General features: G+C 40.7%; 1 protein-coding gene, 2 non-coding genes and 1 pseudogene across 3 annotated transcripts; 1 reads left to right on the forward strand and 3 right to left on the reverse strand.

Moving 5' to 3' along the window:
• Positions 1-290: 290 nt before the first annotated feature.
• LOC147941124 (small nucleolar RNA R71) lies at positions 291-397 on the forward strand. Its single transcript, XR_015562928.1, has one exon. It is a non-coding gene; the product is annotated as a small nucleolar RNA R71 (small nucleolar RNA).
• Positions 398-7,001: 6,604 nt separating this feature from the next.
• Positions 7,002-9,115, reverse strand: LOC147941125 (uncharacterized; annotated as a pseudogene).
• Positions 9,116-11,651: 2,536 nt separating this feature from the next.
• On the reverse strand, positions 11,652-11,758 carry LOC147941126 (small nucleolar RNA R71). The gene has a single exon (XR_015562961.1). It is a non-coding gene; the product is annotated as a small nucleolar RNA R71 (small nucleolar RNA).
• A 10,007-nt stretch (positions 11,759-21,765) lies between these two features.
• LOC104704492 (uncharacterized) lies at positions 21,766-22,528 on the reverse strand. The gene has a single exon (XM_010420569.2). The coding sequence runs from the start codon at positions 22,413-22,415 to the stop codon at positions 21,888-21,890; it is 528 nt and encodes a 175-aa protein (XP_010418871.1). The 5' UTR covers positions 22,416-22,528; the 3' UTR covers positions 21,766-21,887.
• Between the last annotated feature and the right edge of the window lie 897 nt (positions 22,529-23,425).

Consider the following 23,425-nt stretch of genomic DNA (forward strand, 5'->3'; position numbering starts at 1 on the left):
CCTCAGATACAAAGTGGACACTCCTCTGCTGACTTAGCAGGATACGGTCGAGCTTCTCATTGACGTTCTTGAGGTCTTTCTTGTACTTCTCCTCAGAACTGGCGTCACCTCTAACTGTGCGGTCATAATCTTCGTTGTAGTTGCCGTCAGACTGGGCAAGATTCTCAACCAGATGCCAACCTTCATCTACGTCCTTGTTTAGGAAGTTACCGTTAGAAGCAGTGTCAAGTAGCATACGTATCTTTGGAAGGACACCACGGTAAAGAGTGCTCAGTAGTGACTCGTTGCTGAAACCATGGTGGGGACACTGGCTGTGGTAACCCTTGAAACGCTCCCAGGCTTCACATAATGATTCTGAGCTCTTCTGAGTGAAGCTAGAAATCTCATTCCTGAGACGTGCTGTTCTGGAATTGGAGAAGAACTTGGCCAAGAATGTTTTCTTGCAACCATCCCAGGTGGTGATTGATCCCTTGGAAAGGTTTTTCTCCCATTGATGAGCTTTGTCTTCCAGGGAGAATGGGAAGAGGCGTAACTTGTAACCATCTTCATTCACGCCGTTGATCTTGGTTAGACTGCACAGACGGTCGAACTTGTCCAAGTGGTCGAGTGGATACTCCATAGGCAACCCGTGAAACTTGTTTCCTTGGATCATGGAGATCAGACCACTCTTGATTTCGAAGTTGTTGTTCCACACGGCGGGAGGGACGATTCCAGCACGCTGAGTATGAGTGTTTGGTGCATCCCCAACACCAATGTTTCGCGGTCCCGGATGTGGTCCATTCGGTTGTTCCATTGTGACGGGTGCGGGACAATCAGTAAGTTGACGAGCTTGTCGTGGTCTTTGTAACCAGTTGATATCATCGATAACAGGAAGGAGGTTCTAATGTCCTCTTGATCTGGTGTGCATGCAACGTTGCAATCAACAGGTTCCTGAGATGCAAAACAAACAAGCAGACAACCAAAACAAGTCAGTACTCAGAATGATAAGTGTAATAGAACTTAATCTTCCAAAACGTGAAATCTTAAATGTAGCAAAATGAATCCCAAATGGCAACAACCCAAATTGATACTAGGATTTTTGTGTGTCTATCCTACTACTGGGGGACTTTAATTCTCCTACTACTGCTATATTCTGAGACTTTGTGGCTTGAGAGTATGGTTGGTATATCGACTTCGGATGACGATCCAGGGACGCGATGTAGGGTGGCAACTGATACTAGGATTTTTGTATGTCCTAGCAGGTTCAATTAACCTTATGCATTTGTAATACTTAAGGTGTCAATCCAGTTGGGAAACTTTACTATCACTCAAGATGCAATCAAGGTATCACAAGTCAAGCCAATTCAAAGATAGTGTTTTTATCTAACAATCCTTGACTGATCAGAATGCAAAACGGAAATGTGTTCTAGAACTAGAAACGAGAATGTATGACAAGAAGCGAAAATGAATGAAAACACAAACGAGTCTAAGCATGAACTAAAAAAGCAAGAAACAAAACAGTCTCAGGAATGTAATAATAATCAGAAAGAAAGAGGTCCTAAAGATGGGAGTAATTGATGTCGGTGGAGTATCCTAGTCTATAGAGTGTTTAACATGCAACAAGCAAACTATCCCTAAACAATGAACATCACCACTTAGCTAATTCAATCTCTTGACAGAAGCTACTCAGACTCAACCACTTCCAAACCTAGCTCTTGCTAGAGAAACATGATCAAGCGTGGCATGACAAACAAGTTCATTCACGTCAACAAACATCCTAGACAACTAATCTCTTAGGCTAGGAACGTAAGTCTCTGGCACTAGTTGGTCGGACATTTCATCGAACACCTTTTGGGTGCGGAAATGTCTAAGACCTAGTTCCAATTGATCAGAGAGAAACTAGTATTTCTAACTCTAGTCCAGAAAGGATCATACAAATCAAAGCTTAAACACCCTACATCCTAAGATCCTCCACCTAATCTATCCCATCCTCAAGAACTACTACACTACTCAGATCTGAAAATCATCATCAACAATACAAACTCAGAAAACATTAAACAAACATTCTTAGATAGATTAGAAAAATGAAGAACAACTTGTAGAAGAAATGAAATGAAAATACTGAATAAACTCAAAGGTGTCGGATTACAAGTCCCAGAACGTTTTTTGGTGGCTAGGTTAACCTTAAGGAAAAGAAACAATACGGGATAAAAGATAAGATGTCTCAGCAAAGACTTGACAAGATGTATATATAGTAGTCCAACATGGAAAGCCCTAAAATTAAAACGACAAGGTAAAGCGTCAGTTCGGTAATCTCCTGAAGCGTGTGAAACCAAACGTTTTTCTTCCTGATATGTGCGATCGAGTCCGTGAGCGTCGAATGGAATGCAATGTCATAATTGCTCGGATGGACACTGGGGAGCATGGCTCGGACGGATGCTGGGGAGCATGGCTCGGACGGACGCTGGGGAGCATGGCTCGGACGGACGCTGGGGAGCATGGCTCGGACGGATGCGCTGGGGAGCATGGCTCGGACGGATGCGCTGGGGAGCATGGCTCGGACGGATGCGCTTCCAGTGTCTTCTCAATACCTGAAATACCCTGAAATGCATAATGTATGCAAGGATGATGCAAGAACTACCTAGACATGCAAAATGCAAAGAAAAGACTAGAAAATGATCCAAACCAATGAGTTATCCTAGCTAAATAAATGATAAATATATGCTAAGGAGAGACAAAATATAGACATATCAGCAATCCGAGAGACGAATATTGGACTTCCTTATATATTATGGCATGCGGGCATAGGCCCGATGAGGAGCCAACATTATGGCATGCAGGCTTAGGCATGATGAGGAGCCAATAAAAACTCAAGGTTAAGGCCTATGAGTAAAGGAAAGTCCAAAAGTCGAGAGCAAATAATGCATGGAATGTGAGCCTATCGCCTAGAGGTGACCTTCGTAGGTCAGTCAGAGGAATGCGGGCCATGGAGACGGTTGCACGGGAGTCCTTGGCTGATGGTTATTCGAGATTCGAGGACGAATGTATGTTGGTGGGGAGAATTGTAACATTCGCAAACCAAAATGTGTATTTTGGGGATGAGTGTCGATCGACACCAATAGTGGTGTCGGTCGACACCAATGGTGGTGTCGGTCGACACCAATGGTGGTGTCGATCGACACCAATAAATTCTTCTTCGACCAGATTGACTTAATTGTCGATTTGGGTCGGTTTGGTTTAAGAAAAACCATTGAACTGAGATATTTAAGTGGATTGTTGACGAAAAAGGGTTTTGGAAATTGTTTTTGGTCGTCGTTTCATTGCTTTGAGAGAAAAAGAGAGAAAAGGAGTGTTCTTGAGGTTTTGGGAGAGATTGTGAGATTTCTTGGCTGTTCTTGGGAGATCTGAAGCTAGGAGTGTGTTAGCAGCTTGCTAGGAGGGTTGGATTCGTTGCTGTTGGTCAGAATCTTCCTGCAAAGAGGTGAATTCATGACCATGACTGATCTAAGCCTGAGATTTCCTTTGTCTTGCTTGTTTGGTGTTGTTTGTGGTGTTTTCTTGCTTGTTATGGTTGCTATAGGGTTCCTACGGATTCATATGGCTTTGGGATTAAGTTTTGGACGGATTGGAGGTGATGAGAAGCGAGATTCGACTCTCGGCTTCGAGCGGATCGCGGTTGCAGAGTTAGTGTCAATCGACACCAAGAGGGTGTCGGTCGACACCAGTGAGCAGCATCGATCGACACTGTGAGGCAGTGTCGATCGACACCAAGTGCCAGTGTCGGTCGACACTTGGCTGGTGTCGACCACCTCCCTTCCAGCGAGCTGATACTTGCTTTCTGGTTTGTATGTATTGTTTGTTGATTGTTTTGGACATTGTTATCTCAGTTGCTTGTGTGTATAGCCCTGTAGATGGGTGGATTGTCTCACTGAGTGTTTATCAAATACTCATGCATCTCAATTTGTGTTTGTTGTGCAGGTAAAGGCAAAGTGTGATCGTGGAATCAAGGCAATGAAGAGGATGATGTTCTAGTGGCTCGATTGGTTGTTGTCTGACTTGCTAGGTTGCTAGGTTGCTAGAGTTGGGTCAATAGAACATTGTTAGGTTACTGTTTTTATGATTCATGTTGTTTGGATTACTGGTGTAAAATATATGTTTTAATATTAGATATTTATTGGATATTGGTATTGACTATTTTCCGCTGTTTGGTTTGGTTGTCGTTAGGTGACTAGTGGGTATGGGACATTGTGTGGGTTTCTCACAATATTTGCATAACTCTCCCACTTGGAAGAGAGAAATTAAGTCTTACAGAGGGGAAATATATAAAGGAGAGGAACACAGTCAAAATTAAATTAAAGACGTAAACAAACCTTACTTTCAACAGGGAAAAGAAAAGATTAAGAGAAGGAAACCAAATGAGGATGTACAAGAAGGGATTGAAACAGAGGCAACGTCTATATGAGAGAGACATTCACAGAGCATAATATGATTTTGCACTCATTGTTATACCAAGAGGAACAAGGTTCTCATAGACAACCTGAAGACTATAACTCCATTAAAGTAAAGAATGTCTCCTATGACAAAAGCATAAAGACATAATAATAAAACATTTTTTATTTTGTATTGATATTTAGGTCTTTGCATAGAGGCAGAGCGTCTATTATATATGCATGATATGAAAGTTAAAAACTGCGTCAAATGGACAGCTGAAGAAAGAGATGTGTAGATAGAAAATGATGTTGAAAACGATCAAATTATGGAAATAGTATTTGTGATGTCCAAATTTGTTTGTTTTAGACCAAAGTCAAAATAATATTGCGACTCGAATAACTTTGAGATATATAGTAGTGGATAAATTACAATACTATGCTTGGATCTGCTCAAGTTCGGACCAATATTTGTTAAAACAAAATGTACTATTTATTTATTAGCTAAATCACAAAATATATTAATTTATTTGTCTCAACAACAGTTTCGTTAGAATTATAATGGTGTCCTAAAAAAATGTATTAGCATTCTGCAATTCCATTCAGTTAGGTTTTCAAATTTTTCGGATGACAAGCCTCTTGGATTTTATAAGATATGCACAACATACAACAACAATTATTATTTTCCGTCTAAACATTTATCTCGATATAAATTCAAGTAGTTTAAACAATCGACGCGTAGGCTCGTATGTGTTAACACAAGTTGCTGTTTTTTATAAAAAAAACTTATAAATTTCATCTGGATTGTCACCTAGTATTTTTAAGATATTGAAATGGTTATAAGTATATAAGTACATCACAAGTAACTGGAACTATTTACTAAGTATCCTCTACAATACCAACTACCATATGATACAACTTTTCACTGTAAAGTACACTTTCCAAACCCCATGGCGACGCATGAAATCATGGAGAAAGCCCCAACACTTCACCTTGTCTTACAAAACTTAACATCTCAAACAAATTCACCTCAATCAGCTAGAACCAACTTAATTATTATTATGATGAAAGGCACAATTTTTTTAGCCTTTTCTCTATACAAAGAAATTCATTTTTTTTTTGCCCATATAACATGTTTTTTAAGACATCTTTATACATAAATTGGCCTTTTCACATTTTAAAAGAAAAGAATAATGAAAATGTAACCTATTATATAGATCTAGTATTAATTTTGGTCGGATATTATACTTGTTTTTTATAAGTAAAATGGACCCTTGGGCAACTGCCCCTCTGTCCACCCTAGCTGAGCCCGCCATGTTACCTTATTGGATACCAATTGACCAGCTTAGCTTTCCTATGAAGAATGCTCTGTTTTTATGTCTGTTTTCTCTTGCAAATTGGCTTATATCTCAGTAAAATCTCTAAATTAGAGTCAACTTGTAACTAAAGGGTCACCTTAACTGTAAAGTAGTTTTCTTTTCTTTTACAAAAAAATACATCACAAATAACTACGATAACAGTCATATTATTTTTTAGGAAACTTTTTATTAATTATTTTTAAAAAATGATAAATAAATATTAATAAGAATTTTTCGTGGTATGATAAGATATGTTCAGATAAAAAAAAATACTTGACAAATTTTTAGGCTAGCTGTGTTTTTATGTTTTCTGTTGATCTGGATTACTTTAATTCTTGGTTTTCAAAAAAAAACGCCAAAACTCAATATTTTTTTTTTACTTCACAGACATAAAACTTTCACTATGGCCTTGTTCGGTTTCCAGTCGCTGGCGACTATTTTGGGCGACAATAAATCAACAAAAAGGCAGTAATTACTCTATTGATAAGCAGATAATCATTATTTCACAATGCAGTGATTCCATTCAGCGTCATCATAGAAAGGAATTAAGGTCCCTGTAAATTTGAGCGATCACAGCGACCCTCTAAACAGTTGCCGGCGACAGCTTTTCTCTCACCATCATACTGTTTTATTTTCTTTCACTTTCATTTTTTCACTCTATTGTCTTTTAAATGTGTGTCGCTGGTCGCTAATGTAGTAATAAGAAAAAGAACAAGGCTTATATATACAGGGAAGTCACAAGAAAATTGCTAACATTTACTACATGGACCGTTTTTTTGTGTGGATTCTTTGTTTTTTTTGCCTTCTTCTTCCGCTGGTGCGCCTTCATCTCATCTCCCAGTGGTCTTATGTTTTTTCAAATTTTTTATTGAGTATAAGTGCAATTGCTTGTGGAAACAGACTTAAAAGTACATCGTATCATATATTTGGTCATAATTTGAAGCCCACGTCAACTAAGATTAGTTCTTAACAAATCATAAAAAGTCTATACACGTACCAAAAACCTAAGGATGAAAAATTATACCATAAGTAACCTAATTAGTTCTCTACAAAACAATACCAAAGGTAGAAATTATTATTCGGGACTATTATTATCTCAAGAAAATCCAATAAATCGAATTAATCTATTACAAAAGAAGAAGTGAAAGGGTTTATAGGACTACAGGTGGGCTACACACAAAAGAAACGTGTGAATGAAGCCATCTTTCTAAATCTGAAAACCCTACAAAATATATCTTCATGACTCTGTTTCGGAGTAGTAGGGATGGTCGTCAAAATCATCTTCAAGAAGAAGAATAGTGTGGCAGACAGGGCAAGAATTACTCTTACTTAACCACCTGTAGATACTGTAACACCCGTCCCATCTTATTGGCCAAGACAACTTGTTATTCAAATGGTCCCGCCAAAATGCTTCTTTCTTAAAAATAAAACTCTTCAATCATAAAACTTGTTCCACAACTCACAAAGCTTTTAACCTGAGGGAAAAGATAAAAGGGTGAACATAATGACGACATTATAATCACATTCAACAATCAGTGCATAGCATAGAATCAGACTCCACATTCTTGACATACATCCAACAAGCATAGCGGTTTCACCATAATACTTAATCTAGCATATTCATAATATTACTTAAACCATATCTAAACACCAACACATTCATTGATACACACATTCATCATCAATATCACGAAACAAATCCCATGTTCGTCCAATCGCCATGTACGAAACAAATCCCATGTTCGTCCAATTACGAGGTATGAAACAAATCCCATGCTCCACCCATCACGAGGCACAAAACAAATCCCATGTTTGTGTCCCCAACACACAATCTCATTTCATATCACCACACAACGATCATCATGTTACACATCAACTCATCATATCATGTCATCATTGATTGTAATCATACATCTAATCATCATATAAAATCATACAATATCAAACAATAGACATATCCAATCACATAGTTTCCAAGTCTATACAAGCAATTCATGAAGAACATGCTTAGAAATAATCATTGTGTTTTCGCGATTACCACCCTCACCTTTGCCACTTAAATGTTGAAACTCAATTCTCCTTTCCTATGTCAGACCCATACATGCTGCAGGCCCATCCAACCTCAGTTTGCCAACCAAACATTACAATGTCACCATTTATTCTATACAAACGAGCCTCATAAACACACGGGTAAAACCACAACTAACCATTAAAATCACAATCCCACCGTTGAATATTTAGATTATAGTACCGTGAAGCTCCCCGCAAAATCTCAGCTCGATCAGGTAAGTTTTGGACTACCGAACGCTGTTCCAAATAGACAACCTCGAATCCGATTTCTAGAGTTGCAGGTTCGGACTGGTTCACATATTTCTTGCGCAGGAAGCAACGAACATAACTTCTTGAATATAACTCCGATCAGACTTCCGTCAATTCCTACGAGCTCATGGCTTGATGATGATCCCGCTAGTGTTTTAAGATTGATAAACCAATGTCAAATCCGGCGTCCGACGAGCCTCCAAAGTCGCCTCTTCAAACTGCTATTATATCCTTCTTAACTCTTTCTTGTTCTTCTTTTCTCCACCTTTCAGTTACTCCGGCTTTGCTCCTCTACCACCATCGAAGCTCGCAACAGTCACAGTAATGATTATTAGATCCATCACCTCCGCGACGTCTCCTTCTCTCTCTCTTCTCCTCACGGCCCCGTCTTTTCTTCTTCCTTTCTCTTTTTTTTCCACGATCTCTCTTGCTCTCCCATACTCTCTCACGTCATAGGTTCTTAGGTTTTAATTCTCCTTTGTGCGGCCATGAAGATATAAACGCACATACACACAAGCACCCAAAACCCTATGTAGTTTACTAGATTTTAGACTAATGGGCTTTCACATGGGTAGAAAAACAGACCGGCCCAATTACGTAAAATTGGGGATGTTACAGATACAGTAATCATGGGGACAATACGCCATCTGCTGAAAGTTTTGTACCTCCTCTGATATATCCTCCAAACAAATAGCAGATGTCTCATTGTCTTGAGTTAGGAAGAGGAGAAGATGCTCCAATGAATCTCTGTGTGACGTGAAGGTACATGTTAAACGGTGCTGGAACTCGCTGGTATGCGAAAGCAATCTCGGTACAGAGGCGACCGCATAAGAGATTGTCTTGGAAAGTTGAATGGAGAACATCTTGGATCTTGTGCGGATCAAAGCTAACGACGTTGTTTAAGATCAGGTGAGTGTCTGGGAACGGAGGACCATCATCTCTCTCACGCTTGAGATCTATCTCCACTGTTGTCGATGCAAACTCGGAGGGACACAGAAAGACGTCAATATCAACCGTGACTTCTGGAAACATTCTTGTTTTCGGAATTAGGGCAAGACAAGGACCTAGACGAGAGTTAGAGACTTGGAATTGTGAGTTTTGCTTACTTGCTGAGATGATCTTGTGGTTCTTCCCGATCTTATCACTTATATATAATTACTTTAGTGAATGCTTTAATGAATGTAAAAGAGATGTTCTTTCGAATTGCAAGTCTTTACTTTTAGTTGGAGGATGAAAACTAGATCGATGCATGGTGATGAGCATAGAAAAATATTTAAGGACTATAGCTTGAATCCTTCGCTTAGCTCAAAAGGTTATGAGTCTCATTTTTAACCTCTTCCTCCTACTTCCTTGCTGGAGGACTATACTTTGGAGGTCTGATAACTCTCTAATTTACATATTTTAAGCATCCTTTTTTGTCCATATTTTGCATTGTATTTACACTAACCTTAGCATTTCTATGTCATTTACTGTAGGAATCCACATTTAGGCCATTTAGGGTGTTGCATTCTTGCATTTGCACTTTTTGGATGAAAACAGGTGCTTTAGAGCCTAAAATGGGAAGAAACAAGGTCAATCCGAGCATGTACCCGAAGGAGCTATGGAGTAGGAAGAATAGTCTGAACCTCAACCCAATCGAAGAGGATCCAAGGGCAGGAAAGACTAACCCGAGGACATATCCGAAGAGCCACCCGAGCTCATCCTCGAGCACCTCATCGAGCAGACATCGGGCATGACTGGGAAGCTAGGGTTAATGGGTTTCCATATATAAACCCCCCTCTTCTTCGTCTCGCCCTAGCACGCCGCAGACCCTCAGAACAGAGAGCGAGAGCTTCTGAGAGAGAAACTGAGCGATTCAAACTCTTTCTACACTTTGTTAGGATTTAATTTTCATTTCTTTTTGCTATTCTTTTAGATTTCTATTATGTATTCTTCTACTCTATTTTTATTCTCAATACAATGCAATTTTCGTTTATTAATGTTTTTTCTGTTTTCTGCAATGAGATCTGAGTAGTGAAACAAAGTTTCTAGGGATGGGATAGACGATTTTGTGTTCTTAATCGGTTAGGATGTCCAAGCTTAGTTCTTTGTATTTTATAGATTCCCTTCTAGATTGGTATTCTTAATGCTATCAACAGACGGAGAGGTTGAGATTAGATCTAGGGCATTTTACCACCGAGAGGTGTAGATGAAATGCTTGAATAAATCAAAGCTAGAGATTTACCCACTTAGCCTAAGAGATTAGATGAGTAAGGGGTTTATTGACAATAATGAATCGGTTTGTATTGCATGTTTGGTCATGTTTCTCCAACGAGAGTTGGGTAGAGGAGTGATTAAGGTTGATTGTTTCTATCACGAGAGTGTTTTAACAAGATTTTAGAGATTCATTGTCTAGAGAATATTTGCTTGAGGCATGTAGGACATCCATATTGGCCAGGAACACTTAGGAGTCGATTACCCCATCCTTAGGAGCTTTCGCATTTTGATTGTTTACATTTTATTTCATAACTCGATCACTTACCCGAACAAGTACACGATCACCTGCTTCGAGTATACCTTCGAGCTGTTCTTGCTTTTCTTCTTTACTCGATCACTCCACCCGATCCTGTACTCGAATGCTTGCATCGAGTGCTTAGGTCATGTGGTTCTTGTTTATTTACTTTCTTTTAATTATTTTCGGATTGTTAGATCAAACCCCAACTATTGCTTGGCTTGACTTGCATAGTTCTGATCAATCTCATCTGCTAGCATATCAACCATTTGGATTGATAACTCTTTGTACTACAACTGCATAGAGAATTGATACCCTGGGTAAAAATCAAACTATCAATTTGGCGCCGTTGCCATTTGGTTGTATTTAATTTGCTACGTTTAAGATTTCAGCACTTGCTAGATCAAGTTCTATCTTACATTTTGGTTCGGTACTGACTTGTTCACCTTCGTGTTCGTTTGTTTTGCATTTCAGGTACAACCCGAGTACCCACCTGACCCGTCACTCGATCACCTGGATCGAGTTGACCCTCGTGTACTTACTCGGTCAACTGTTTGTGCATGCAAACACGATCCAAGGGTAGTAAACACGTGAGTCCTTTCATCGACAACATCGACAGACCTAGGCTGTTACGTCAACAACAAGTCCATCAACTGCAACCACCAACAATTGAGGAGGAAATGAATAATCAGAATGGTCCACCAGCTCCTCAAGAGAGGACTAACATAGGAGCAGAAGATGCTCCATCTACTCACACTCAAAGACAAGGCATTGTTCCGCCTGCTGTCCAGAACAACAACTTTGAGATCAAGAGTAGTCTCATCTAGATGATACAAAACAACAAGTTTCATGGATTGCCAATGGAGGACCCATTGGATCATCTAGATGAGTTTGATAGGCTCTGTAACCAAGATAAATCGAGTTCGTGAAGATGGATTCAAACTCCGGCTTTTCTCATTCTCTTTGGGAGACAAAGCACACATCTAAGAGAAATTACTCCCCAAGGAGTCCATCACCACCTGGGAAACATGCAAGAAGGCATTTCAAGCCAAATTCTTCTCCAACTCTAGAACTGCAAGGCTGCGAAATGATATCTTCAGCTTTGTTCAGAAGAGCAATGAGATGTTCAGTGAAGCTTGGGAACGTTTCAAGGGATACACTACAAGATGCCCTCATCATGGATTCAGCAATGCTTCATTGCTAAGTACACTATACCGAGGAGTGGTCCCTAAGATACGAATGTTGCTGGACACTGCAAGCAATGGTAACTTCCTCAACAAGGATGTCGATGAAGGTTGAGATCTAGTGGAGAACTTAGCTCAATCTGATGGCCATTACAATGAAGAATATGATCGCACTGTGCGATCTAGTGGCGAGGATGATGCCAAGTACAAGAGAGACATGAAAGCCCTCAATGACAAGCTGGATAAACTCCGGAACCAGCAGCAGCATGTCCATACCATCTCAGAGAAAGAGCAGTTTCTGCAACAAGATGGGGAGAATGCTCAACTAGTGGATGTGAACTACATCAACAACCAAGGAGGTTAAAACAAGGGGTACAACAACTACAAACCAAACCAGAATCTATCCTACCGTAACCCAAATGTTGCTAATCCTCAAGACCAAGTCTACCCATCCGCAATCAAAGGGAACCAAGGGCAGCAAAAACCTTTTGTCCAATACAATCAAGGCTATGCTCCTAGGAAGCAGTACTCTGGAAACTACCACCAACCAATTGCACCACCTGGTTTCCAACAACAGAAAGGTCCGCAAAACCTATCTCAAGAAGCTGACTTACACGGCCTGATTCAGCAAATGATACAGAGTCAAGCCTCAGCTGCAATGGATAATGCCAAACGATTCACGGAGATGAGCAACAAGATCGATTCAGGGTATAATTACCTAACTGCCAAGTATGACTCTCTCAACACTAAGCTGAGATACCTAGAAGGCCACCACAACAACCAACCACTTCCAAAGATAAACCAGCTTCCAGGTAAAGCTGTTCAATACCCAAAAGACTATGCAACCGCCCAAGCCATCTTTCTTGATGATGACTTTGAGGACTACCTCACTGAAGACAGTGATGTTCAAGATGGGGAGGCTATGGATCATTATGGGATGAATGAGTACCAGTACTAGAATCATGAACCGAAGAACCACCCGAAGTTACACCCGATGTCACACCCGATGACTGTGATCGGATGATTCATCGGGTAGACGTTCAGATGACAGATCAACCTCAATTGCCTGTAGCAGAGAAGGGGAACTAGAGGAAAGGTTCAAAGCTTCTCTTGACATCCAATTAGAAGCTCTTTCAGTGCATATGGCCAAGCAAAAAGCCCCACCTCCTAAGCTCTTGCCCCCACACGAACCTCGAGAGGCGACCATTCTTGATCCTTGGTATGATCCTTGATATGGAAAAGTGGAAGTTCCTACCGATTTCATGATCCTTGATATGGATAAGGAACCAGACAATCCACTGATCCTAGGAAGACCATTCTTGGCAACAATAGGAGCAATGATTGATGTGAAACAAGGGAAGATCAGCATTGAGCATGGAGAACATTTCAAAATGGAATTTGGCATCAAGAAGGGAATTAGGAAGCCAACCATTGATGGTCAAGCTTTTTCCACCCAGACTAAACAAAGAAAGGCCAAGCATCACAAGCATCCCATTTTTAACCTTTTCCTCCTACTTCCTTGCTAGAGAACTAGCAAGATTTAAGTTTGGGGGTCTGATAACTCTCTAATTTACATGTTTTAAGCATCATTTTTTGTCCATATTTTACATTGTATTTACACTAACATTAGCATTTTTAGGTCATTTACTATAGGAATCCACATTTAGGCCATTTAGGGTGTTGCATTCTTGCATTTGCACTTTTTGGATGAAAACAGGTGCTTTAGAGCCTAAAATGGGAAGAAACCAGGTCAATCCGAGCATGTACCCGAAAGAGCTATGGAGCAGGAAGAACAGTCCGAACCTCAACCCGATCGAAGAGGATCCAAGGACAGGAAAGACTAACCCGAGGACCTATCCGAAGAGCCACCCGAGCTCATCCTCGAGCACCTCATCGAGCAGACCCTCGGGCAGGACTGGGAAGCTAGGGTTAATGGGTTTCCATATATAAACCCCCCTCTTCTTTCTCTCACCCTAGCACGCCGCAAACCCTTAGAACAGAGAGCGAGAGCTTCAGGGAGAGAAACTGAGAGATTCAAACTCTTTCTACACTTTTGGGCTGATGAATAGAGAGCGAGAGCTACAGGCCAAGACACGCGGGAGAGTCTTGGCCTGTAGATTTGCTTATCAGCCCAGTGGAGCTGTATGACATTATCTTGGGGATGGACTGGTTGCATCGGCATATGGTTCATCTGGATTCTCATCGGGGGTAGAGTGGAGTTTGAGCGTTCAGGAGGGAAGTTGGTTTTTCAGGGGATTAGACCGACTTCGGGGAGTCTAGTGATCTCGACCATTGAGGCTGGGAAGATGATCGAGAAGGGCCGTGAGGCTTATCTGGTCACCATATCTATGCCAGAGTCAGTAGGGAAGTCTACAGTTAGCGGTATTCAGGTTGTGGAGGAGTTTGAGGATGTGTTCCAGTCATTGCATAGATTACCACCATCTCGGTCTGATCCTTTTACGATTGAACTGGAACTAGGGACAACGCCGTTATCCAAGGCTCCTTATAGGATGGCTCCAGCAGAGATGGCAGAGCTGAAGAAGCAGTTAAAGGATTTGTTGAACAAGAGATTCATCCGTCCTAGTGTATCACTGTGGCGGGTGCCAGTGTTATTCGTTAAGAAGAAGGATGAGAGTTTCCGCTTGTGTATTGATTATAGGGGTCTCAACCGGGTCACTGTGAAGAACAAATACCCTCTTCCAAGGATCGATGAGTTGTTGGGTCAGTTGAGAGGTGCTACTTGGTTCTCCAAGATAGATCTGGCGTCGGGTTATCATCAGATCCTGATAGATGAGGCAGATGTGAGGAAGACTGCTTTCAGGATGAGGTATGGGCATTATGATTTTGTAGTGATGCCGTTTGGGTTGACTAACGCACCACCAGCATTTATGAGATTGATGAACAGCGTGTTTCAGGAGTTTATGGACGTGTCTGTCATCATTTTCATCGACGATATCCTGGTTTATTCTAAGAGTCCTGAAGAGCATGCAGTGCATTTGAGGGCAGTTCTGGAGAAGCTGCGGGAGCAGAAATTGTTTGCTAAGTTGAGCAAGTGCAGTTTTTAGCAGCGTGAGATGGGTTTTCTGGGTGATATTGCGTCTGCAGATGGGGTTTCTGTAGATCCGGAGAAGATTCAGGCTATCAGGGATTGGCCTAGACCGCAGAGTGCCACATAGATCAGGAGTTTCCTTGGTCTGGCAGGTTACTATAGGAGGTTTGTGCAGGGGTTTGCGAGCAGAGCACGTCAGTTGACTAAGTTGACAGGGAAGGATGTTCCTTTTGTTTGGTCATAGGAGTGTGAGGAAGGCTTTGCAAGCCTCAAGGAGATGTTGACTACTACTCCAGTGCTGGCTTTGCCTGAGCAGGGAGAACCCTATGTGGTTTATATAGATGCATCAAGAGTTGGTTTGGGGTGTGTGTTGATGCAGCATGGGAAGGTGATTGCCTATGCTTCGCGGAAGTTGCGGAAGCATGAGGACAACTATCCTACTCTTAACTTGGAGATGGGTGCTGTAGTTTTTGCCCTGAAAATTTAGAGATCTTATCTTTATGGTGCAAAGGTACAAGTGTTTACAGATCAAAAGAGTCTGAAGTATATATTCACTCAGCCCGAGCTGAATTTGTGGCAGAGGCGGTGGATGGAGCTGGTGGGGGATTATGATTTGGATATAGCCTATCACCCTGGTAAGGCTAACTTGGTTGCAGATGCCTTGAGTCGGAAGCGCGCGGCTTCGGCTCAGGAGTAGGATATGGAGTCTCTGGTAGGAGAGATCAGTGCGTTGAGTCTGTGTGCTGTTTCACAGGACTCGTTGGGTTTGGTGGCAGCTGATAGAGCATATCTATTGAGCAGAGTGTGGTTGGCTCAGGAGAAGGATTTGGGGCTGGTGAATTCCTCAAAGGATGTTGATTCAGAGTATCAGGTTTCGGCTAATGGTACTATTTTTGTGCATGAGCGGATTTGTGTACCTAAGGATGAGGAGTTGAGGCAGGAGATCCTGAGGGAGGCTCATGCGAGCATGTTTTCTGTTCATCCGGGAGCGACTAAGATGTACCGTGATCTCAAGAGGTACTATCACTGGGTCGGGATGAAGAAGGACGTGGCTAGTTGGGTTGCGAGGTGCGATGTGTGTCAGCTAGTGAAGGCTGAGCATCAGGTACCAGGTGGATTGCTGAAGAGTCTTTCCATTCCAGAGTGGAAGTGGGATATGATTACTATGGACTTCATGGGTGGTTTGCCAGTGTCCAGGAAGTTTGATGCTATCTGGGTCATTGTGGACCTGTTGACAGTCGGCACATTTTCTGGCCATTAAGAAGACTGATGGAGCAGCGGTCTTGGCTAAGAATTATGTGAAGGAGATAGTCAGGTTGCGTTGGGTGCCAGCGAGCATTGTGTCTGATAGGGATTCCAAGTTCACTTTGGTGTTCTGGAGGGCATTTCAGGCAGAGATGGGCACTAAGGTGCATATGAGTACAGCTTATCATCCCCAGACAGATGGGCAGTCAGAGAGGACGATCCAGATGTTGGAGGATTTGCTGAGGATGTGTGTGCTGGATTGGGGTGGCCATTGGGCAGATCACTTGAGCTTGGTAGAGTTTGCTTACAACAACAGTTACTAGGCGAGTATCGGGATGGCTCCTTATGAGGCTTTGTATGGAAGGTCGTGTCGTACACCGTTATGCTGTACTCAGGTGGGGGAGAGGAGCATGTACGGGACAGATTTTGTTCAGGAGACCTCAGAGAATATTCGGGTTCTCAAGCTGAACATGAAGGAAGCTCAGGATCGGCATAGGAGTTATGCCGATAGGAGGAGGAGAGATCTTGAGTTTCAGGTTGGAGATAGAGTGTACCTCAAGATGGCCATGTTGCGGGGTCCGAACAGGTCATTAACTGAGACTAAGTTGAGTCCGAGGTATATGGGTCCGTTCAAAGTGATTGAGCGAGTTGGACCAGTGGCATATAGAATGGAGTTACCTGAGGTTATGCGAGCTTTCCATAAGGTTTTCCATAAGGTTTTCCAAATGTCTCTGTGAGGATGATCAGTTGTTGGCTAAGATTCCTGAGGATCTACAGCCCAACATGACTTTGGAGGCGAGACCAGTGAGGGTGCTCGGGAGGAGGATCAAGGAACTTCGGAAGAAGAAGATTCCTTTGATGGGAGTCCTATGGGACTGTGATGATAGTGAGGAGCAGAATTGGGAGCCAGAGGCGACGATGAAGGCAAGGTTCAAGAAGTGGTTCGAGAAGAAGGTCGCGACTTGAACTTGTCTGGCCTGGTCCCAGTTGTAGTCCGTGGCTGGAGCGGGAATGGAGTATTCCAGCCCATCTATCTTGTTTACTTGGTCGCTTAGGGGTGGTTGGTTGTGCGACTAAGTAACAAAATGAGGTGGTGCTCGGGGTACGAAATTTCCGTGACGCGGTGGTTTAAGGGAAAGTTTTCCTGAATTAGAAGTTTCTAACAAAGGAAAGTTTCCATAAGTGGAAAGTCTAAAAACTGGAAAGTTTTATGTGAGTTAGATTTTTTCCATTTTTTAGTGATTGTGAGCCTTGGAGGGGCTTTTGTGGCCTTTGTGGAGGTTGTTTAACTGTTGTATGGCCTTTGTGGCGGAGAGTTTAGTCATTGTGTGGCCTTTGTGGCGGGTTGTTTAGTCGTTGTGTGCCCTTTGTGGCGGGCTGTTTTAGCCATGTGTGGCCTTTGTGGCGGGCTGTTTAGCCATTGAGTGGCCTTTGTGGCAGGCTGTTTAGCCAGAGTTGCCTGTTTAGGCGGTCCTACGGGACGAGTGATCTTTGTGACGGTCCTTCGGGACGAGTGGTCTTTGTGACGGTCCTTCGGTACGAGTGGTGTTTGTGACGGTTCATCGGGACGAGTGGCCTTGGTGGCGGTCCTGTTTAGGATATTTGGTTGGCCTTTGTGGCGGTCCTGTTTAGGACATTTGTTTGGCCTTTGTGGCAGTCCTGTTTAGGACATTTGTTGTCCTTTGTGGCGGCCCATGGGGCAGTGAGATGATGCTTGTGTGGTCATGAGGTATTCCAGTGAGGGGATATGTGGCTGGTAGGGCATTGTGTTGTTTTACGCGAGCCACAGGAAGGAAACCTGGTTAGGGATATGACTCAGACGTGTTCAGAATTATTTGCTTGTGACTCTTGGGGGACTTCGGTTCTCCTAGTACTGATATACTCTAAGACTTTGTGGCTTGAGAGTATAGTTGGTATATCGACTTCGGATGACGATCCGGGGGCGCGCTGTAGGGTGGCAACCCGAGAGACGAGTATCGGACTTCCTTATATATTATGGCATGCAGGCTTAGGCCCAATGAGGAGCCAATATTATGGCATGCAGGCTTCGGTTTGAAGAGGAGTCAATAAAAACTCATGGTTTAGGCCTGTGAGTAAAGGAAAGTCCAAAAGACGAGAGCAAATAATACCTCGAACGTGAGTCTATCGCCTAGAGGTGACCTTTCGTAGATCGGTCGGAGGAGTGCAGGCCGTGGAGACGGTTGCACGGGAGTCCTTGGCTGATGGTTTTTTGATATTCGAGGACTAATCTATGTTGGTGGGGTTGAATTGTAACGCCCGCGAACCGAAACTCTGCGTTTTGGGGGTGGGTGTGGATCGACACCAAGGGTGGTGTCAGTCGACACCAAGGTTTTCTGGCTCGACCAGATTGAGTTTTTGATCGTTTTGGTTTGGTTTGGTTCTGGGAAACCATTGAACCGGGTTACTTAAGTGTTTGCGACGAAAAGAAGGGTTTTGGGAATGTCTTTGTCGCCGTTTTGTGGTTTTTGAGAGAAAAGGGTGAAAACTTTGTTCTAGAGCTTTTGAGAGAGATTGGTGAGATTCCTTGCTGTTTCTTGGGAGATCCAAGGCTAGGAAGGTGCTAGGAGGGTTGGATTCGTTGCTGTGGTTCAGAAACTTCCTGCAAAGAGGTGAGTGCATGACCATGGCTGAACTAAGCCTGTGATTCCTTGTTCTTGCTTGTTTGTTGCTGTTTTTGGGTGTTTTTCTTGTCGGGATTGATTTCTACAGGTTCCTACGGATGTATATGGATTGGGTTTTAAGTATTGGGCGATTTGGTGGAGTTTTGGGAGCGAGATTTGACTCTTGGCTTTGTGCGGATCGCGGTTGCGGAGGTAGTGTCGATCAACACCACTTGGTGTCGGTTGACACCAGTGAAGCGACATCGATCGACACTGTAGGGTAGTGTCGGTCGACACCAAGGACAGTGTCGGTCGACACTTGGCTGGTGTCGGTCGACACCTCCCTTCCAGCGAGATGATGTTTGTTTTCCTGGTTTGTATGTTTGTTTGTGTTGATTGTTTGGACAATGGAATTACAGTAGCTTGTGTGTATAGCTCAGTAGATCAGAGGATTGCCTCATTGAGTGTTTATCAAATACTCATGCATCTCAATTTGTGTTTGTGATGCAGGTAAAGGCAAAGTGTGATCGTGGAATCAAGGCAATGAAGAGGAGGATGTTCTAGGGACTCGATTGGTTATTGTCTGGCATTGCTAGGTTGCTAGAGTTGGGTCATTAGAAACATTGCTAGGTTTCTGGTTTTGTGTTTCCTGTTGTTTGGTATTCGGATATTGTTTATGTTATATCATTGGTTTATTATTGGTTATTTATTAGTTATTGGTATTTTGCTATTTTTCTGCTGTTGGTTGTGATTGTGGTTAGATGGCTAGTGGGTATGAGACCACTAGTTGTAGTTTAGTTATTATTTTATTTATTATTATTATTTATTATTTAAAAAAATAGATCAGGTCGTTTTAATTACAAACCTCTTGGATTTTATAAGATATGTACAACATAGAACAACAATTATTATTTTCCGTCTAAACATTTATCTCGATATAAATTCAAATAATTTAAACAATTGACGCGTAGGCTCGTATGTGTTAACACAAGTTGTTGTTTTTTATTAAAAAACTTAACAATTTCATCCGGATTGTCACCTAGTATTTTTAAGGGGGATTTTCAAAAATACCCCTTTTCCTATGTCACTTTTTAAAAATACCCTTTCATGTTGGTTATTTTCAAAAATACCTTTTTTCTATGAATAAAATCACTAAATTCTAATCTCTAAACTCCAAATACTAAACTCTAACCCCTCAAAACTATATCCTAAATGTAAAATGAGAACCCAAACCTAAAAAAAAATTCTAAAAATTAATTTAACACAATGAAATTATCTAAAAGAGGGTAAAAATAAAAATGTTCAAAAAAGAGGGTATTTTAAAAAAGAGATATCTAAAAAAGGTTTTTTTAACAAATTCTCTATTTGAGGGTAAGATATTGAAATGGTTATAAGTATATAAGTACATCACAAGTAACTGGACTATTTACTAAGTCTCCTCTACAATACCAACTACAGTAGGATACAACTTTTCACTATAAAGTACACTTTCCAAAGCCCATGGCGATGCATGACTTCATGGAGAAAGCCCCAACACTTCACTTTGTCTTATAAAACTTAACATCTCAAACAATTTCAGCTCAATCAGCTAGAACCAACGTAATTATTATTATGATGAAGGGCACAATTTTTTTAGCCTTTTATCAAATTTATACAAAGAAATTTAATTTTTTTATTGCCCATATAACATGTTTTTTAAGACATCTTTATACATAAATTGGCATTTTCACATTTAAAAAAAAAAGAATAATGAAAATGTACCCTATTATATAGATCTAGTATTAATTTTGGTCGGATATTATATTTATTTTTTATAAGTAAAATGGACCCTTGGGCAACTGCCCCTCTGTCCACCCTAGCTGAGCCGGGCATGTCACCTTATTGGATACCAATTGACCACCTTAGCTTTCCTATGAAGAATGCTCTGTTTTTATCTCTGTTTTCTCTTGCAAATTGGCTTATATCTCAGTACAATCTCTAAATTAGAGTCAACTTGTAACTAAAGGGTCACCTTAACTGTAAAGTAGTTTTTTTTTTATTTTACAAAAAAATACATCATAAATAACTACGATAAGATAGTGCAACACTCAAATTATTTTTTAGGAAACTTTTTATTAATTATTTTTAAGAAATCATTTGAAAAAATATTAATAAGAATTTTTTCGTGGTATGATAAGATATCTTCAGATAAAAATATATATATATATTTGACAAATTTTTAGGCTAGCTGTGTTTTTATATTTTCTGTTGATCTGGATTACTTTATTTCTTTGTTTTCAAAAAAAAAAAAAAAAAAAAAAAAAAAGCGAAAACTCAACTTTTTTTGTTTTACTTCACAGACATAAAACTTTCACTATGGCCCTGTTCGGTTTCCAGTTTTGGGAGACAATAAATCAACAAAAAGGCAGCAATTACTCTATTGAAAAGCAGATAATCATTCTTTCACAATGCAGCGATTCCATTCAGCGATTCCATCATAGAAAGTAATTAAGGTCCCTGGAAATTTGAGCGATCACAACGACCCTCTAAACAGTCGATGGCGACTGCTTTCCTCTCGCCATCATACTGTTTTATTTTCTCTCACCTCCATTTTTTCACTCTATTGCCTTTTCAAAATTTGTGTCGCTGGTCGCTAATGTAGTAATAAAAAAAGAACAGGGTTTGTATATACAGGGAAGTCACAATAAAATTTCTAACATTTACTACATGGACCGTTTTTTTTGGTGGACTCTTTGTTTTTTTGCCTTCTTCTTCCGCTGGTGCGCCTTCATCTCATCTCCCAGTGGTCTTATGTTTTTTCAAAAATTTTATTGAGTGGAAGTACAATTGCTTGTGGAAATTGACGTAAAAGCACATCGTAACATAATTTGAAGCCCACGTCAACTAAGATTAGTTCTTAACAAATCTTAAAAAGTCTATACACGTACCAAAAAACCTAGAAATTAGGCTTTATAAAATCTCCTCAAGCGGTACAAGGGTTTTCTAGTTTATTAGGAAGAGAAATTATACCATAAGTTGTTATCAAAAAGAAATTATACCATAAGTAACCTAATTAGTTGTCTACATGCAAACAATACCAAAGGTAGAAATTATTTTTGGGGACTATTATCTCAAGAAAATAAATCGAATTAATCTATTACAAGTGGGCTGCAAACAAAAGAAACGTGTGAATGAAGCCATCTTTCTAAATCTGAAAACCATACAAAATAAATCTTCATGACTCTGTTTCGCAGTAGTAGGGATGGTCGTCAAAATCATCTTCAAGAAGAAGAACAGTGTGGCAGACAGGGCAAGAATTACTCTTACTTAACCACCTGTAGATACAGTAATCATGAAACTCATGGGGACAATACGCCATCTGCTGAAAGTTTTGTACCTCCTCTGATATATCCTCCAAACAAATAGCACATGTCTCATTGTCTTGAGTAGGAAGAGGAGAAGATGCTCCAATGATTCTCTGTGTGACGTGAAGGTACATGTTAAACGGTGCTGGAACTCGCTGGGATGCGAAAGCAATCTCGGTACAGAGGTGACCGCATAAGAGATTATCTTGGAAAGTTGAATGGAGAACATCTTGGATCTTGTGCGGATCAAAGCTAACCACGTTGTTTAAGATCAGGTGAGTGTCTGGGAACGGAGGACCATCATCTCTCTCACGCTTGAGATCTATCTCCACTGTAGTCGATGCAGACTCGGAGTGACAAGGAAAGACGTCAATATCAACCGTGACTTCTGGAAACATTCTTGTTTTTGGAATTAGGGCAAGACAAGGACCTAGACGAGTGTTAGAGACTTGGAATTGTGAGTTTTGCTTACTTGCTGAGATGATCTTGTGGTTCTTCCCGATCTTATAACTTATATATAATTACTTTAGTCGGCGTAGGACTCTTGTATGGTTTGTTCTCAAATTGGAGAGACATTGAAGTTGCAGGTTTTTTAGCACGTGTTAAAAGGTTCTTAAGTGCTGCTCTGATTCAGATTCTCAAAAAAGGAATCAAGTTTGGTTTGTACAATCAAGGTGGAGTTTTGTGTTCCCTTTGTGGTGAAACAAAAATCTTATAGCCGAAGGGTTTTTACCGTGACAAATGTATAAAGTTTGGCTTTATAAAGAAAGTCTAAACTGAGTTTGGAATTAAACAGAGGATTGATTTTAAAGGTATTATCTATCTGAAAGTGTGTGCTCTTTGGCTTGATCATCTTTGCCTAGGTGGAGATTTGTGAAGATGAGTAAGAAAATGGTGATAAGACAAAATCAAAGAAAACCTCAAAATTAGGATCAACCATTGCAGGCATACATGTGCTGAACCTTGGGACCATCAGAACCACCACGCTAAAGAGAGGGTGAGATAGCGAAGTAGAAAAAATTGATTTTAACATTGAGAAATCGATTTTGACAGTAAAAAGTGACAATGATGTGTCCAGGTAGGCAAACAAAAAACTAATGTATATTAATGTTATAATTTTATTGGTTATATATTTTAACTGATCTGTCAACTTTTCCTTCAACTAAAAAGCTGAGGTGTCAATACTAGAGAAAAATACATCTTATTTTTATTGTATTGATAATTTATATATTAAGCAGTTACTAATAGTTCGTAAGATAACTTTAAGCTCCTAATCCTATATTCCGGTATTCTTTCATATTATATAAGTTTATAATCAATATATGGATAGGGTGATTCATTAAAATGTTCAAATAAAAACCATTAAAATGTTAAAAACTTAAGAACTATAATTTTTGTTATTTTATCC

The sequence above is a fragment of the Camelina sativa genome, chromosome 7 (genome assembly GCF_030686135.1).
Source record: "Camelina sativa cultivar CO46 ecotype springtype chromosome 7, ASM3068613v1".
Lineage (NCBI taxonomy): Eukaryota > Viridiplantae > Streptophyta > Magnoliopsida > Brassicales > Brassicaceae > Camelina > Camelina sativa.